At 41.5% G+C, this 16,230-nt stretch overlaps 1 protein-coding gene across 2 annotated transcripts in view; it reads right to left on the bottom strand.

The window, feature by feature from the left end:
- USP6NL (USP6 N-terminal like) overlaps nucleotides 1-16,230 on the bottom strand; it is a 203,581-nt gene that overhangs the window by 29,183 nt on the left and 158,168 nt on the right. For both annotated transcript variants that reach the window (XM_079768777.1, XM_079768778.1), the window contains 6 exons: nucleotides 13,380-13,489; nucleotides 11,095-11,143; nucleotides 8,708-8,828; nucleotides 2,958-3,052; nucleotides 2,029-2,094; nucleotides 1,838-1,937 (listed from right to left, as the gene is read on the bottom strand). In XM_079768777.1, the coding sequence (XP_079624903.1) occupies nucleotides 1,838-1,937; nucleotides 2,029-2,094; nucleotides 2,958-3,052; nucleotides 8,708-8,828; nucleotides 11,095-11,143; nucleotides 13,380-13,489 (541 nt within the window). The remainder of the gene's footprint in view (nucleotides 1-1,837; nucleotides 1,938-2,028; nucleotides 2,095-2,957; nucleotides 3,053-8,707; nucleotides 8,829-11,094; nucleotides 11,144-13,379; nucleotides 13,490-16,230) is intronic.

Genomic DNA, 16,230 nt, shown 5'->3' on the forward strand with positions numbered 1-16,230 from the left:
TTTCTCTTCCTAAGAAAAATACACAGTAGCACACAGACTTTTTTCCACAGCTTTAGACTACTGAAATGATAGTATAGTAAGTAATTGTTATACTTTATTTACAAAGGGTGAAGAAACTTTTTTACTTATCAAAATTAATCAAGAGCCATATAAGTAAAACATACTTTAAGAGGGAGAGGAACACTACAGAGAAATAGAACTTCATATTTATACTCCTCATGTTTAGGGAACATTAAACTAATAAGTAAAAATCTTAATAGAAAGTTTACTTTTGTTTTATATCTTGGTCAATTCATAATACAAAAAGAGGAAAGGGGAGGAGAGATTGAGAGAAACGGAGGGAGACTGATTTCCTGTGGTTATAGGACAGTCTTGGAGACAATTCATTGTCAATTGTTTTGGTTGGTGCTGTGGTTTGTGTATTGGGGGAGTAAGGTTCTGGGTGTAAGAGAAACAAATCACAACACTTCTAATCCTTTTCTTTCAGAGTAAACAATACAAATGTGATTTTAAAGGAGATTTTCATTCCTGTCTAAAGTTTGGATAATCTGGTGCTCATGAAGTCCACGCTTTTCAGGTAAGCAATCAAACAATCTTATATTCAAGTATCTAATGTGTGCTTAGAACAATGCTAAGCACAGTAGGGGAAAAACTACAAAACATGACCTCAAGTACTCAATTAGATTATAATTTAGTTGGGAAGCTAAACAGATGAATTATTTGAGAACGTATGAGAGTGAATACAATGAACGTAAAACTATGCTGTGTGACCTAATTAGAAGTGCACATGCCGTTCTAAAGCTTTCAGTGATTCTCTTCTCCCCCAAGTTACAAAAGCAGTCATAATTTTTAAGGTTGAATTGAGACATTAAGATGAATAAGGTTCTTCATTTTATGAAGAAAAACTCTCATTTCTTGATTTTAAACAAGGCATAGCACATCAAATTTACTGAGCCCTAGAAATATTGCAACTGCAGACTTTTTAAAGCCTTGTTGTATTTACAGAAGGCAACTATAGACATGAACCACACTTGCCCCAGAGGCCACAATGCAGCCAAGCAGAGAGATGAGCTGGAGGGTCCCCATCTCATGTCTACACCTAGAAGCCGGATGCTTTTTTTCCTGGATAAAGAGAACAGTAATGGAAAATATCCTCTCTAGACCTTTAGACTAAGGTGCCTGGTTTCTTTGTTCTCCCTCTTCTCCTATTACAAAGCTGAGATTCAGACTAATGAAAAGAACAGGGTCCCAGTGGAAACAAATCTACACTAATAAAAGAGAAAGATGCAAATTGACCGTACCTTCGCAATGCCCACCAGCCAATCAGGAGTGAGTATGCAAAATAACCCAACAAAGATGGCAGGTTAATTTGCATACATAGGTGTCGATTGGCTGGAGGTGGGATGCTTGTGTCATCGCCATGGCGACGACGCAGGTGTTCCACACCGTCCCAGCCAATCCGGACCTCTGGGCAGCGTGGGAAGGCAGAAAGGTGGCTCCGGCCATAGCAAAGGCGGTGCTGGCAGCCAGGGGAAGGAAGGCCCCATTCTTGCACGAATCTTCCTGCATCGGGCCTCTAGTACTTAATAAAATCAGTATTATTAGCAAAACCAGCACATTGCATTCTACTGATATAGAGAAAATAATCAAAGACCTTTGCAATGAAGTAAACTTCTTCCTAAGAACCAATGAAAGTAAATTATCAACTGAAGATAATTTGTTCACTATTTTTCAGGAATTTTTCAAACTCCTGAAAGAAAATGAAGTTGAGTGGGAAATGAAAACTCAAAACATGACTAGATTTTTGTGAAATCTTTATAGTTAAACATTTTCTTACTTTTGTGTAATTTTAAGATTGTATAAGACATAGCAGTAAGAACTCGTTCTCCTTCAAAGATGTAGATATCCCATATTCTGAGGTTTAGCGTAAAGGGAGTCTATAATTAAAAACAGACAGAAATAAGATTAGTAGTTTGCCCTGTCTGATATTTGTAATTTCACGATTGGGTTTTGTAAATAAATACTCACACGATCAAGGAAACATTGAAAAAACCATTTCATTGTATAAAAACTTGTGTAGATTTCTTGAGAATCCTGAAAAAACAAAGACTTCATAATTTCTGGATTGTAGCAAACAAAACATGACATATAACACTAAAATTTACGAAAGCTGTGGGGGGGTTAGCTGTCAAAGCTACACATAAAACCATTTCATTACAAATCTTTTTTCATGTTGCTGGAGGATTTCTATTTTTTCTCTTTTTGTTTCCTCTCCTCTCTCATTTTTACTTTTGAAAATCAAATCCTTCTTATGACAGGATTGTAATACAACATTTTGATTCTCTTTAATATAGTTTATAGTGAAGTATCTTTGCTTTACTAAACTACTGTTTTATCATAGATCATATATATGGTTCACCAAGGACAAGTTTATATACCTTTAAAATACTTTTTGTGCAATAAAACACCTTCAAACCCTAGCCAGTGTGGCTTAGTTGGTTGGGTATCAATCTGTTTACTAAAAGATTACTGGTTTGATTCCTGATCAAGGCATATGCCCAGGTTGCCATTTCAATCCCTCCTAGGGGGATTGCAGGAGGCAGCCAAACAATGTCTCACTCTCACATTGATGCTTCTCTCTCTCCCTCTCCCTTTCTCTCTCTCTAAAATATCAATAAAAATCTTTAAAAAATAGCTTCAAAATTACTGAAATATCATATATCTTTAAAAGCTGTATATATCAGCTTCAAAGAAGTTTGAGTTAGGGCTGTGATAGTTGATCAATATTAAATTTCACAAATCCAATGTTCTTTAAACAACTGGGAATTATAACTGCATACTAAATGAAATGGACAACAATATAAATTGATAAGGTAATTGGGACCAAATGCTGCACTCAATTCTGCTAGCTTTATTCTTGGTGTAAGTGGGTTTAAGTCAATGTCACGTCTACCTACCAAGTGTTGCTTAAGCTTGGACAGAAATTTATTCAGTATTTTTTCATGATGTTCTTGAAACCTCAAGAGTTTAGGAAAACCATGGACAAAAAAGCCTAGAATACAAACATAAAAATAATATTTCTTAAATAAGACCAACAAAAATTCCTATTTTAAAATACAATCTTTTTTTCATTTTTAACTGTCAACAACAAAAAATAAATCCAGTAGTTACCAAAATATTTTTCCTCCCCACCAAAAAAATAATTGTGTATGAGCTTTGATTAATAAAACCCTGTAGCATAGTATTTACTTTTTAAAGATCTCCTATAACCTTATCTTACCTAATAATAGAGAAACATGTAAATTGACCGTACCTCCACTATGCCCACAGCCAATCAGAGTGGGTATGCAAATTAACCCAACAAAGATGGAGGTTAATTTGCATACATACCTGGGTCCCAGGAACGTCCTTGGCACCCAGGTCACTCCCAGCCAGCCATCAGAGGGGCCGAGCCTGCGATAGGAGGGGGAGAGGCGGGGCGGAGGGAGCAGGGGTGGGTGCGCTTCCCAAGCCTAAAGCCTGGGGCTTGGGAAGGGGCCAAACCTGCGACCAAACGTAGACCATCGGGAAGTCAGCGCTGGGTTGCCCAGGTGCAGCCTGGCCACCCAACACTGACTGCTCAGGTGGCTGAGATCCAGAAAGTGAGTCAGGGTCTGATCTGCAGCCTCAGTGGAAGCTGTTGATCAGTGTACTTACCTCTCTCTTTCTCTCCCTCTTTCTTTCTGATCTTTGCCAGCAGCCAGGCTTTTCTTTCTCTCCCCGGCCTCTTTGATCAGGCCCAGAGATAGGCCTGGAGATGCTGACTGGCATAGAAACCTACCAATCAGAACCAAAGGTGGGTGCTATGGGGAACCAATGGCTGCCTAGGAGGTGGAGCTTTTGATGCTGACTGGCATAGGAACCGACCAATCAGAACCAAAGGTGGGTGCTATGGGGAGCCAATGGCTGTCTAGGAGGCGGAGCTTTTGACGCTGACTGGCATAGGAACTGACCAATGAGAACCAAAGGTGGGTGCTGTGGGGAGCCAATGGCTGCCTAGGAGACGGAGCTTTTGATGCTTACTGACATAGAAACCGACCAATCAGGACCAAAGGTGGGTGCTGTGAGGAACCAATGGCTGCCTAGGAGGCAGAGCTTTGGATGCTGACTGGCATAGGAACCGAACAATGAGAACCAAATCTGGGTGCTGTGGGAAGCCAATGGCTGCCTAGGAGGTGAAGTTTTGACGCTGGCATAGGAACCGACCAATCAGAACCAAATTGGCCAGCAGAGGAGGGCAGTTGGGGGCGACATCAGGCCTGTAGGAGAGGGCAGTTAGGAGTGATTAGGCAGGCAGGCAGGTGAGCAGTTAGGAGCCAGTGGTCCCAGATTGTGAGAGGGATGTCTGACTGCCGGTTTAGGCCCGATCCCTGGGATCGGGCCTAAAATGGCAGTCAGACATCCCGCAAGGGGTCCCCAATTGGAGAGGGTGCAGGCTGAGTTGAGGGAATCCCCCCTCTGTGCACAATTTTCGTGCACTGGGCTTCTAGTAAAAATATAAAAGAGGACAGAATATTTCTGAATTAAAAGGAAAACAAAGAAACTAAGAAAAAATGAAAACTGAAGTGATTTATCAAGATTAGACTAGATGCGAAATTTGTGCATGGGCGCGGTGGGTGTAGGTGCATGTGTCCCTCAGCCCAGCCTGCACCCTCTCCAATCTGGGACCCCTCGAGGGATGTCCGACTGCCTGTTTAGGCCCGATCCCGGTGGGTTCAGATCTAAACAGGCAGTTGGACATCCCTCTCACAATCCAGGACTGCTGGTTCCCAATCACTCGCCTGCCTGCCTGTCTGATTGCCCCTAACCGCTTCTGCCTGCCAGCCTGATCACCCCCTAACCACTCCCCTGACAGCCTGATCAAAGCCTAACTGCTCCCCTGGTGGCCCTATTGCCTCTAATTGCCCTCCCCTGCTAGCCTGGTCATCCCTAACTGCCTACCCCTGCCAGCCTGGTCACCCCTATCTGCCCTTCCCTGCCGGCCTGGTCACCCCTAACTGACCTCCCTTGCCAGCCTGGTCGTCCCTAATTGCCCTCCCCTGCCAGCCTGGTCGCCCCAACTGCTCTTCCCTGCTGGCCTGATTGCCCTCAACTGACCTCCCCTGCAGACCTGGTCCTCCCCAACTGCCCTCCCCTACAGGACTGGTCCCCCACAATGGCCCTCCCCTTTAGGCCTGGTCCCTCCCAACTGCCCTACCCTGCAGGCCTGGTCACCCCTAACTGTTCTCCCCTGCTGGCCTGGTCCCCCCCAACTGCCCTCCCCTTCAAGCCTAGTCCTCCCCAACTGCCCTCTCCTGCAGGTCTGGTTGCCCCCAAATGCCCTCCCCTTCAGGCATGGTCCCACCCCAACTGCCCTCCCCTGCAGGCCTGGGTCCCCCGTAACTGTCCGCCCCTTCAGGCCTGGTCCCCCCCAACAGCCCTGCACTTCCGGCTTGATCCCTCCCAACTGCCCTCCCCTTTAGGCCTGGTTCTTCCCAAATGCCCTCCCCTGCAGGCCTGCCGCCCCCCCCCCCCAACTGCCCTCTCCTGCAGGCCTGGTTGCCCCCAACTTTCCTCCCCTGCAGGCCTGGTCCCCTCCAACTGCCCTCTCCTGCAGGCCTGGGTCCACCCAATGGCCCTCCCCTTCAGGCCTGGTTCCCCCCAATGGCCCTCCCCTTCAGGCCTGGTCCCACCCCAACTGCCCTCCCCTGCAGGCCTGGTCCCCCCCAACTGCCCTCCCCTGCAGGCCTGGTCCCCCCCAACTGCCATCCCCTGCAGGCTTGGTGCCCCCCAATTGCCCTGCCCTTCAGGCCGGGTCCCTCCCAACTGTCCTCCCCTGCAGGCCTGGTCCCCTCCAACTGCCCTCCCTTGCAGGCCTGGTTGCCCCTAACTGCCCTCCCCGACAGGCCTGGTTGCCCCCAACTGCCCTCCCCTGCAGGCCTGGTTGCCCCCAACTGCCCTCCCCTGCAGGCCTGGTCCCCCCAACTGCCCTCCTCTGCTGGCCCTGTCACCCCTAACTGCCCTCCCTTTCAGGCCTGGTCCCTCCCAACTGCCCTCCCCTGCTGTCCTGATCGCCCACAATTGCCCTCCCTTGCTGGCCATCTTGTGGCGGCCATCTTGTGTCCACATGGGGGTGGCCATCTTGTGTGTTGGAGTGACAGTCAATTTCCATATTACCCTTTTATTAGATAGGATTATCTGTTCTCTTAAAGTATTGGGCCATATCTTAAATGTGCAAATTTTTATAGGTTATTCTAACTCTGATTTCTTATCATTTTGTTTTACTGTTAATATATTACATAACAAACATTTCACTACTTTTTCAAGATTTACTCTTAACAATTTAATTAGTATCATGCTTCCAAAGTTTTTTTTTTATCACTTTTAATCTTTCTATAGGTGATATTTAACAGCAGATAAAATACATTGGCACTATGTGATCAATGTTACATCAAAAATGGAATTTTACCCCACCTGATTATACAATATCCTATATAATAAAAGTGTAGTATGCAAATTGTCCCCTTTACTGGGAGTTTGACCAGGGGGCAGGGCCAGCCGGGGGAAGGGAGGGAGGCCCCAGCTGGCCGCCGCAAGCCACTAGGGACCCTTCCAGTGCATGAGTTTCGTGCACTGGGCCTCTAGTAATGTATAAGATTTCTAGATGGCAACTAATTGTAAATAGTAAGTCTGTATTAATTTTGTGTATTTAATTCATGGAACCTTACATCTATTTTTATTCACAAGTTTCCTTTCCAATATTCTACACATTCCATTAAAAAGGATATATACTTAATGGATTTACAATTTTTCCATATTCGTATTTAACAACCTGGGTTCTATATAACTTTGAAAGATGTTAATGTTGTTTTTAAAAAAAGAATCCAGGGCAAATACTGTGTGTTACATATGTCCTCCCTAGATAGTCCTGATGTATGAGCTTCTTAAAGTTTCTCAGTTGTTTTATAGTCTAAAGAATCATTTTTCTTTGTTTAACTCAGTCTTCCAGACTTACTTGATCCCGAAGACCGCTTTTACCCACAAAACATCTGTTTCCCAAAGTAAAACTATGTTCCTCACACACTTTTGGGAAACACTGCTTTATGTATTTTGGGGAAGGGCTAGTTCATAACTAATTCTGTTTTCTAAGGTGTGTGTAAAAGTTTCCACAGACAGAGATTCTATTCCTCCCCTAGTAATATTTTCCAGTGAAATGATTTCATAAAAAAATCCATATCTCTGTTTGTGCCACTTTCATGGTCAATTTGGTAGGGATGGAAACTGGAAGAATCTCAAGAAGTATGATTTTAAAAGTAATGCCCTTCAATAACAAGTACTAGCTAAGATACTTAATTTTTCTTCACTTTTCAGTGATATCCTAGACTTGATATTTTAAATCTCATTTTCTTCAGCCCTCACTTTATTGTATACATTTATAAGTAATACTTACATATATGAAATGCAAAAAAAAAATAACTTTTCAAAAGAATGGGCAGTCTTCTACATATTTATGTATACTTAAATTGTAACATTCCACTGTAGTTCAACATATATCAGCAACACCATCCCATAGTAAAGCAAAATAAAAACTGATACAAGGCAGAGTTATTTTTCTTTCAAGATGCTTTTTAAATGATGCTGTCTATTGGATGGCAGTTCAATGTAATATGTCAGACTATTGGAGTCTATTCACACTCAAAGTAGTGTGCCCCTACTCTGAGAACTGCCCACTCTCCCCATGTCCCCTGCTCATCAAAGTTGCCATAGAGATAGTCTTTATTTTTTTAAAAATTCACAAGGAACACTAAGGGAAATAGCCAAATGCTAACACACACGAGTGTGCATGTGGCGCATGCATACACACACAGACCACACACATACAAAATACCCCCCCAACCCACATAGTAAGAATGTGAGATTTAATAAATTATAAACTATGGAAGGTCATGTGAGATTTAATAAACTGTAAACTATGGAAAGTGATGTTAAAATGTCACTTTAAACATGTGGCAGGTTCCCTACAACATAGGTCTAAATATTCACCAACAGAACTTACATGACCCATTCTTGGAGTGCTTGGTGTTAGATTTTGCTTTTATTTGGTATTATCACATGAATGGCACTGGGAAAATAATTTTGCACTATTTGGACAAATGTCACTTTTATTTCCAAGACAAGTTGGAATCCAAATTCTTAAATAAAGTTTATTGCATATACTTTGCAAAGATAAGAACATGGTTATTAAAATCAATCTTCTAACTTAAAAAACAAAAAGTATCCAGAATGTGTTACCAACCTTTTATGTAAAATGGAATAAATTTTACAGCTGAAAAAACTAAAACACACACTTGTTACAAAACTACTTAGTTATTATGTACCTTTTCTTTAAACACTTCTGAATTAGTTTATTCTGATTGGAGGGGCAACTAAAAAAAGAATTTTTAAATGCCAACAATATACTCTGGGGTAAACACAAAGGAATATAAATGTGAACAGAAAAATTTAGAAGAGTTCAATAAAGAAGAATGAAATAAAAAATTAGTAACAAACACTAATTAACACTGAATGAGCCCCAGACAGTAAGTTTTTGTACTTAACTCTACCAAGCATTTTCCAGAGTTTGTGCTTTAATTTACCTTCTTTCACCCTCCCTTGCTTATTATTTAAGATAACTATGGGGCTTTCTTACCATGCATGGCATGTTTGGGGCCTGAGAAGAGTTTGACCAGGGCCCAGAAGGCATCTTCTTCATTCATATACATAAGGAGTAAAGCTGTGATCTGGCTCATCCCCTGACAGTATCCAACTTCCTGAAGAACAAATGAGAACAAAGAAACTGGGGGTTTTAAGATCAAATTACATGCATATGCACATATAAAACTGACCTATAAAATATCAGAAAATGCCTAAATACATTCTTGAATGAGCAATTCCATAAAAAATTTTAAATGCCAACAATATATTCTGGGGTAATACTGTTCAATACTGTTATACCTTCTGTAAAGAGCACTAACAGTTATATATATATATATATATGACTAGAGGCCCGGTACATGAAATTTGTGCATGGGCACAGTCCCTAGGCCTGGCCTGCGATCAGGGCCATCTTCCCTAGCTGCCCGAAGCCGGCCCGGCCCCCTGCTGCCACCCACCCCTGGTCCCCATTTGCCATCAGGTGATCGGTGTCTGACGGCTAGGGGAAGGGACCGAGAGGTCGGCTGTTCCCGCCTGCTCGCCAGCCCTGGCCTCACAACGGGTGTCCATCTGGGGGTTGGAGCCTGCTGGCTGGGGAAAGGGACCAAGAGGTGGTCAGTGTGCCTCACAGTGACTGGTCCAGCAGTCGTTCTGCCATTAGGGTCAATTTGCATATTACCCTTTTATTATATAGGATAGAGGCCTGGTGCACGGGTGGGGGCCGGCTGGCCTGCCCTGAAGTGGGTCCCAGATCGGGGTGGGGATCCCCGCTGGGATGGGGCTGGCCTGGGCAAGGGGCCACAGGCAGTTTGCAGGCTGGCCACACCCCCGATCAGAGTGGGGGTCCCTGCCTGGTGCCAGCCTGGGCAAGTGGCCTGGGGCAGTGTACAGGCCGGCTACACTGCTGATTGGTGTGAGGGTCCCCGCTGGGGGCGGGGCCGGCCTGGGTGAAGAGCTGGGGGTGGTTTGCAGGCTGGCCACGCCCCTGATCAGGGTGGGGGGTTCCCATTGGGGGGCGGGGCGAGGGGCCGCTGGCGGTTTGCAGGCTGGCCAAGCCCCCCAGCTTTGTCAGGAAGGATGTCTGGAAGATGTCCGGTCTAATTAGCATATTACCCTTTTATTAGTATAGATTCTCAGCTCAATATTCCTCTTCTTTGCTCAGATGCTGGCAAATCTCTCTCCTCCTACAATTCCCACTTCACTGTCTTGCCTTCTCTAGACTTCTGGACCTTTATGTACACACATTCGCAGCCTGTGCCCCTACTCTGAGAACTGCCCACTCTCCCCATGTCCCCTGCTCATCAAGTGGCCTTAGGTGTACATGAACCAAAGCTTATGGAGCAGAAGAGGACACTTGACCCCAGGGGAATGATTAACTGGCTGCACTGGCTAATCACAAACTCTTTCCAGGAAATCTGAATAAAGCCACAGAGACTGTAACCAGATGGTAGTGTGTCCTTGAATAGAGTGGTCATGGTGAGTCTGCAGATGCAATTTTAGCCATGGAAAAACTGATAAGTAGGCAAAGAAAGCAACTAGAGAGAGAAATATTGGAATAAACAGTTTACAGAGGTAATCAGAGTCAGCTCAAGAGGAAGAGAGAAAAAGTGTAGCTCTTTCTCACCGAAGAATTTGCACCAGCTCCAACTCCCAGGAGGCCCAACTACTGCTTCATTTCTATGAGAAGTTCCTTTAGTAAACTCCTTTTTAACTTGCCCTAGTTTGGGATTTCTACCCCTTGTAACTTAAAGGTTTCATTATAATAAAAATGACTTATCTTAAGGTTCAAGGCTGTCCTTCCTGAAACCTAGTCAACAAGCATTAATTTAACACCCAAATTAGGGTCAACCCTAATTGATCTTCCCTAAAATTATCATCTCCCCCAGAATGATAAATACCTTAAGAACAACATGTTCCAGTACCAGAAAGTTTAGTCTTAGCCTGCTCTTTGGAATAGCAAGTAGGCACTGGCAGTACCCTAGTTGAACCTCACTGAATGCATAAAGTGCAAAGCAAAAATTAATGTAACTACCAACTTCTTGTCTTTCTACTGCTGGTCATTCCCAGTCCTGTTTGCTTAAAATAAAAACAAAACAAACAACAACACAAAAATAATAAGCAAACAGGCTGGAGAAAGAGGGAAAAAGTGAGGTTCACTGATATGCTGTGATTTTTCCCACTTCCAAACCAGCTTTGCTCTAGACCCAGGGTCACTGTAAGGAGCCCTGAAGAGATCCGCAGAGATCAAACACTTGGGACCATCTAGTCCTGAGATGAAGAAACTCAGCCCAAAGGGCCTTGTTAGGAAGGGAGTGCTGAAAGATTCCTCCTGTTCCTCAGAATACTCCCCAAAGAGCTACAGACAGACATGTTCCAACTTACCGTATTATAAATAGAATATGCAGCAAGAACATGGAAAAGGGACTGCTGCCTAGAAGGGGAAAAAAATTTCATATTGAACACAACTTAGTTATTTCACACATTTTAAAAATTACAAGCTTAAAAAAATAGGTTGACTGAAAATAGATAATCCACATAAAATTACTAATATAATAAAGAAATGATCCCAAGTTCAAATTTTAACCATTTCTATATGGTATAAATTTGAGGTTAGATAACATTCATTTTGATAGAAAGAATTTATGCCAAAAAATGCAATAGGCTTCACAATTACTTACATTTGTTGCCTTCTTTCACTGAACTATTCTCACTATAAAATCATCCCCATGGAAGCAACTGGCCTGACAGAACCATGGAATGGCCTGAGTTACATGCTAGCCAGCTAGGTGTACAATTCCTGTAAGGCTGAGGCAATGTCTTCCGGGAGGTTGTATATGCTTTAAATCAGCCTGCAATGTATGGTGCTGTCTCTCCCATAGCCAGAACCCAGGGGTCTAAGACTGAAGGGGTGGAAGTGGGAGGGCTCCACCCACAATTATCTCTGGTATTCTACTAGCAAAATGTTTGTTTCCCTTCCCATCAACCATAGGCTCTCTGGCAGTCTAGAGGTCTTAGAAGGCTTCCACCAGGAAACACAACGATTCCACTGAACTGAAATTGGAGACTGCCACCCACACTTTTGGCTCCCCTTGCCTCTGAATCAAAAGGCAAAAAAGTGGCTGGGATGACTGATCCTGATTATTGAGGGGAAATTGAGATGCTACTACATAATGGACATAAGGAAGAGTATGTCTAAAATATAGGAGAACATTTAGGGTATTAGCATTACCAAAACCTGTGATTCAAGTTAATAGAAAACTACAACAATCCCATTCAAGCTGAATTATTAATGGTCAAGACCCTTTAGGAGTAAAAGTTTAGGTCACCTCACCAGGTACATAACCACAGCCAGTAGAAGTACTTGCTGAGGGAAAAGGAATTAGGGACTGGATAGTGGAAAGAGTTATAAACTAGCTCTGACAACATATCCAATATAGAAATGAAGACTATAAATTAGTATTTCATCCTTATTTTGGTATATGTTTGTATATGTTAAAATATTTTTCTCCCTTCTCTTTTTCCTTATCACCTTATGAGATATAGTAACAACAGTTAATTTTATATCATAGTAATTAACTGATAGAATATTAAAGCAGAACAGTAAACAGATATCCTTTGTGGGGAAAGGGTTAACATATTCAGTCATAAGCAGTCAGGGCAAGGTATAACTTTGTTATTGTTTTATTTGGAAATTAAATTGACAAGGGTTGACTGTGATGGTCAACTTTGTCAACTTGGCGAGACTACAATAGGTGTTGCTACAAAGAAGGTATTTTGCGCATGTGATTAAAATCCATAATTGGTTGACTTTAAGTAGAAAAGATCACCCTAGATAGTCTGTATGGGCCTGATTCAATCAGTTAAAAGGCTGTAAGAGCAGATCTGTGGCTTCTCTGAAGAGGAAATTCCTCCTGTGTCAACAGCTTCAGCTCGTGCCCAAGAGTCCCTTGCCTGCCCTTCGGACCTCAGACCTGCCTAGTCAGCCCCCAAAACTGTGTAAGCCAATTCCTCACAATAATACTCTTTAATATATAGTGTGTCCCCCCAAAATTTATACACACACTTTGAATAATTATAAAGGCAGTGTTTATTAAAATACATTTCATTTTTAAAATTGAGCTATTGGCTATTAAAGTGTATATACATTTTTGGGGACAACCTGTATATATTTACTGGTTTCTGTTTGTCTGGTTGAACCCTAACCAATATAGAGGTCAGCAAAACTATACCTTTCATTCATAACTGTCATAGTCATTTCATTCATTCATCTAACTAAAGTTTTTTTAGTTTCATCTACATATGAGGTCATGGTTATAGGGATATATTTATCACTGACACAGTTCTCGAAAAGCAACACAATCTCTCATTTTTTTTCCAAGACATTTAATAAAGTGCCATATTTTTAAGAATTCACATATCATTAAATGATTCTTTAACAATTTTGTAGCACCAACTATGTAAAAAATTTAAAAGTTTAAGTTAACTTTGAACCTAAGTTTCACACAACATGAACCAAATGATCTGCAAAGCATAAAACTTCAGGACCTGAATGAAGATTATTAGTCTTTAGGAGACAATCTAAACACTCACTTTTTAAGTTAATAAAGATTTTGATTCAGACTATTTACAAAGGCTATTTACAATGCATAATATTAAACTTTACTTACTTAACACCGTATCTGTCTCTAAACATAATATGGTCCCTAAATGTGCGGTTGACATCAAGGTCTATTTGTCTGATATCAGGTGAACAACCACGTGCTCTGTGTTTTAATTTCTGAAGAGGAAAAAAAAGGGGGAAAATCACATTTTTACGGAAATCAGCTGTTGAAAAGTCTATGACAAATAGTAAAATAATTTTCATTTTAAAAGTTCTTTTGGTTTAGGAAAATCATTCCCATTGTTCAAACATGAAAAAACATAAAAAGATACACAATGAAAAGTTTCTCTCCCATTCATGCTCCATCTCTACTATTCCCATTCCCTCTTTTCCCATCCCCTTTTTCCCTCCTGTCCTATCAATAGAGGTAGATGCTAATTTTGGATAGAGAACTTTTTGGAGTTTGCATTGCTATGTAAAAGCTCTTCATAGCTAAGTCATGTAGTCTACTATGATTTCTTTTTTTCTTTCCAACACAATATTCTTGTTTTCCTTGGAGCTGATCATTGCATTATTTCTTGATTTGCTTGTCTTCTACACAGCTGTCACAATACCACATGCCAAACTCACTCTAAGTTGCATAAATCTCTTCTGGTGATGTTCAAATAGAAGGGGTATTCTCCCATTTTCAACTGTTTGCAGACATTGCTCCCAGAGCCTTCTGACCTGCTCTAGTTTGGGCTACTGCACAGGTGTCTTGGGGTCTCCCTTCACCATCTGCTAGGCCTCTCCTTGCTTGGGTCCCCTGTTTCCCGCATTTCACATCTTTCCTGGTTTATTTCCTTGTTCCGGAGGACCACATCCTCCAGTAGCTCCTGTGAAAGGGTGTATTTTTGAAACGTTGAATGTCTGATAGCTACCTCCTTTCTTAAATATTTGGTCATTTTGAGTTCTAAATTGGAAAATATTTTTGCTCAAAAGGCATTGCCTTCATTGTCTTCTAATTTCCAGTGTTTCCATTCTAATTCATGCTTCTTTATATGAAGTCTGTTTTTTCTCTCTCTAGAAGCTTATAGGAGTTTCTCTCTCCAGGTCTGAAACTTCACATTTTTGTGCTTGGTTTGGATCTATTTTTATCACAGGATTGGGCATTTGATGGATCTTTTCAATCTTAAAAACTCATACATCTCTCAGTTCTGAACAATTTTCTTCAATAATTCCTTTGTTGATTTCCCCAGCCTCCCCTCCCACGTTCCCATTTTCTCTTTCTGGAACTCTTATTATTATAGTGTTGGATCTCCTGGGCTGTCATTTAATTTTCTTATATTTTCTCTATTATTTTCCATCTCTTTGACATCATAATCTACTTTCTGAGAAAATTCTTCAATGGTTATTTTCAACCCTCCTCTAGAATCTTTCATTTCTATTATCATTTTTATAATCATAAACTCTTTGCTGTTCTCAAATGTTCCCTTTAAGAGCATTCTATACTTGTTTTATGGATGCAACATCTATTTTTATCCTTCTGAAGATATTGATAGTTGTTTTGTTTTCTTCTAGTCTGTTTCTTGCAAGTTCCTTTTTTCCACTTGTCCTCATTTGTCTTTCATATTAGCTCCTTTCCTCAAATGAACAGTGATACTTCGTTGTCTCTTATATTTAAAAGTAGGAGACGAACAGCTGGTGGGAAGTTCTGTGTGCAGAGGTGGGGATTCACAACTGTCTTCAGTGGCTGGGCAGTTTCACTGGGGTCCCCCTGAAGTCAGTATCTTTGGGTTAATTTTCTTAGGGTGGTCAGATTCTCCAGAGAAGGCTCTTCTGATCTGCCGAAAAGACAAGCACCCAGCAGTCGATGTTCTGGGAGCTGAGTGGAAGGAAAGGCTGCAATGCCCCAAATTGAGGATATTCAGTTCCTCCATGCTTGCATTACAGCAGCCCGCCCTCGGCAATGCCTGTGTTCTCCAGCCCAAATGCCCTGTTTTACCCTCTCCAAATGGTGAACCTCCAATCTCCTGCTTGGGTTGGGGAAGGAGACTTAAGGGCTCTAACTGCTTCGGCAACAGACTTTTAACCACTTCTACTGTGCTTAGCTTCACTTCCACTTCCAGAGGCACCTGGAATTGGTAATTATCAAGACTTTTGGAGATTCTGAAATATAAATCAAGTGCTTATCCAATTTCTCACTACTAGCCTATGATTAGTTTTCTCAGGTTTGCTAAGACTACAAAGTATTTGTCTGAATTCTGGTTTTCAAAAATTGGCAGCTGTTATCTCTTCTATTTTTTCTTCCTTGTGGGTTTGCCTTTTAAAACACCCTCTGCTGTCGATTTAGTGGCATTTTACCCATGTTTAATCAGATGGGAGATTAAAATTTATATAATTTATACTTACCCATGATTAAGTCTCATTAAGCCATCTATAAACATATGTTATATTGACCCATTGACCGTGTGCTGGTAATATATATTTCTGCTAAAATCAATTCCAAAAATATACATAAAATATAATTGTTAATTCCTGACTTAAGCTAAACGTGAAAAAAGGAGAGAGATGTTGGATGTGTGTGTACATGTAGTTTTGTGTTTTGAGGTGGAGCTCAGAGAAGAGCAGTTCTGTAGTTTCTAAAACATTCCAACTAGCCATGGTGCCCTTCAGAGTTCCAAGGACAGAGGAAGATACTTAAGAGTGTTGTACTGGAATCATATGACCACTAATACATTATTATATGCTATTTATAATATAAGTTGGTCCAGAAAACATTACAAAAATTTAGCTTTAAAAATAATAATCTCTACATATGTGTTCTTTAAATATCTGGGGGAAAGGTAATGGGTAAGTAAAGAGGTTCAATTGTTGCCCTCTAGGCCTCCTGGTAAAAGATAAGATATCAAAACACAGAAAGAAAATGTTTGACAAGA

This window comes from Cnephaeus nilssonii (genome assembly GCF_951640355.1).
Source record: "Cnephaeus nilssonii genome assembly, chromosome: 1".
Taxonomy (NCBI): Eukaryota; Metazoa; Chordata; class Mammalia; order Chiroptera; family Vespertilionidae; genus Cnephaeus; species Cnephaeus nilssonii.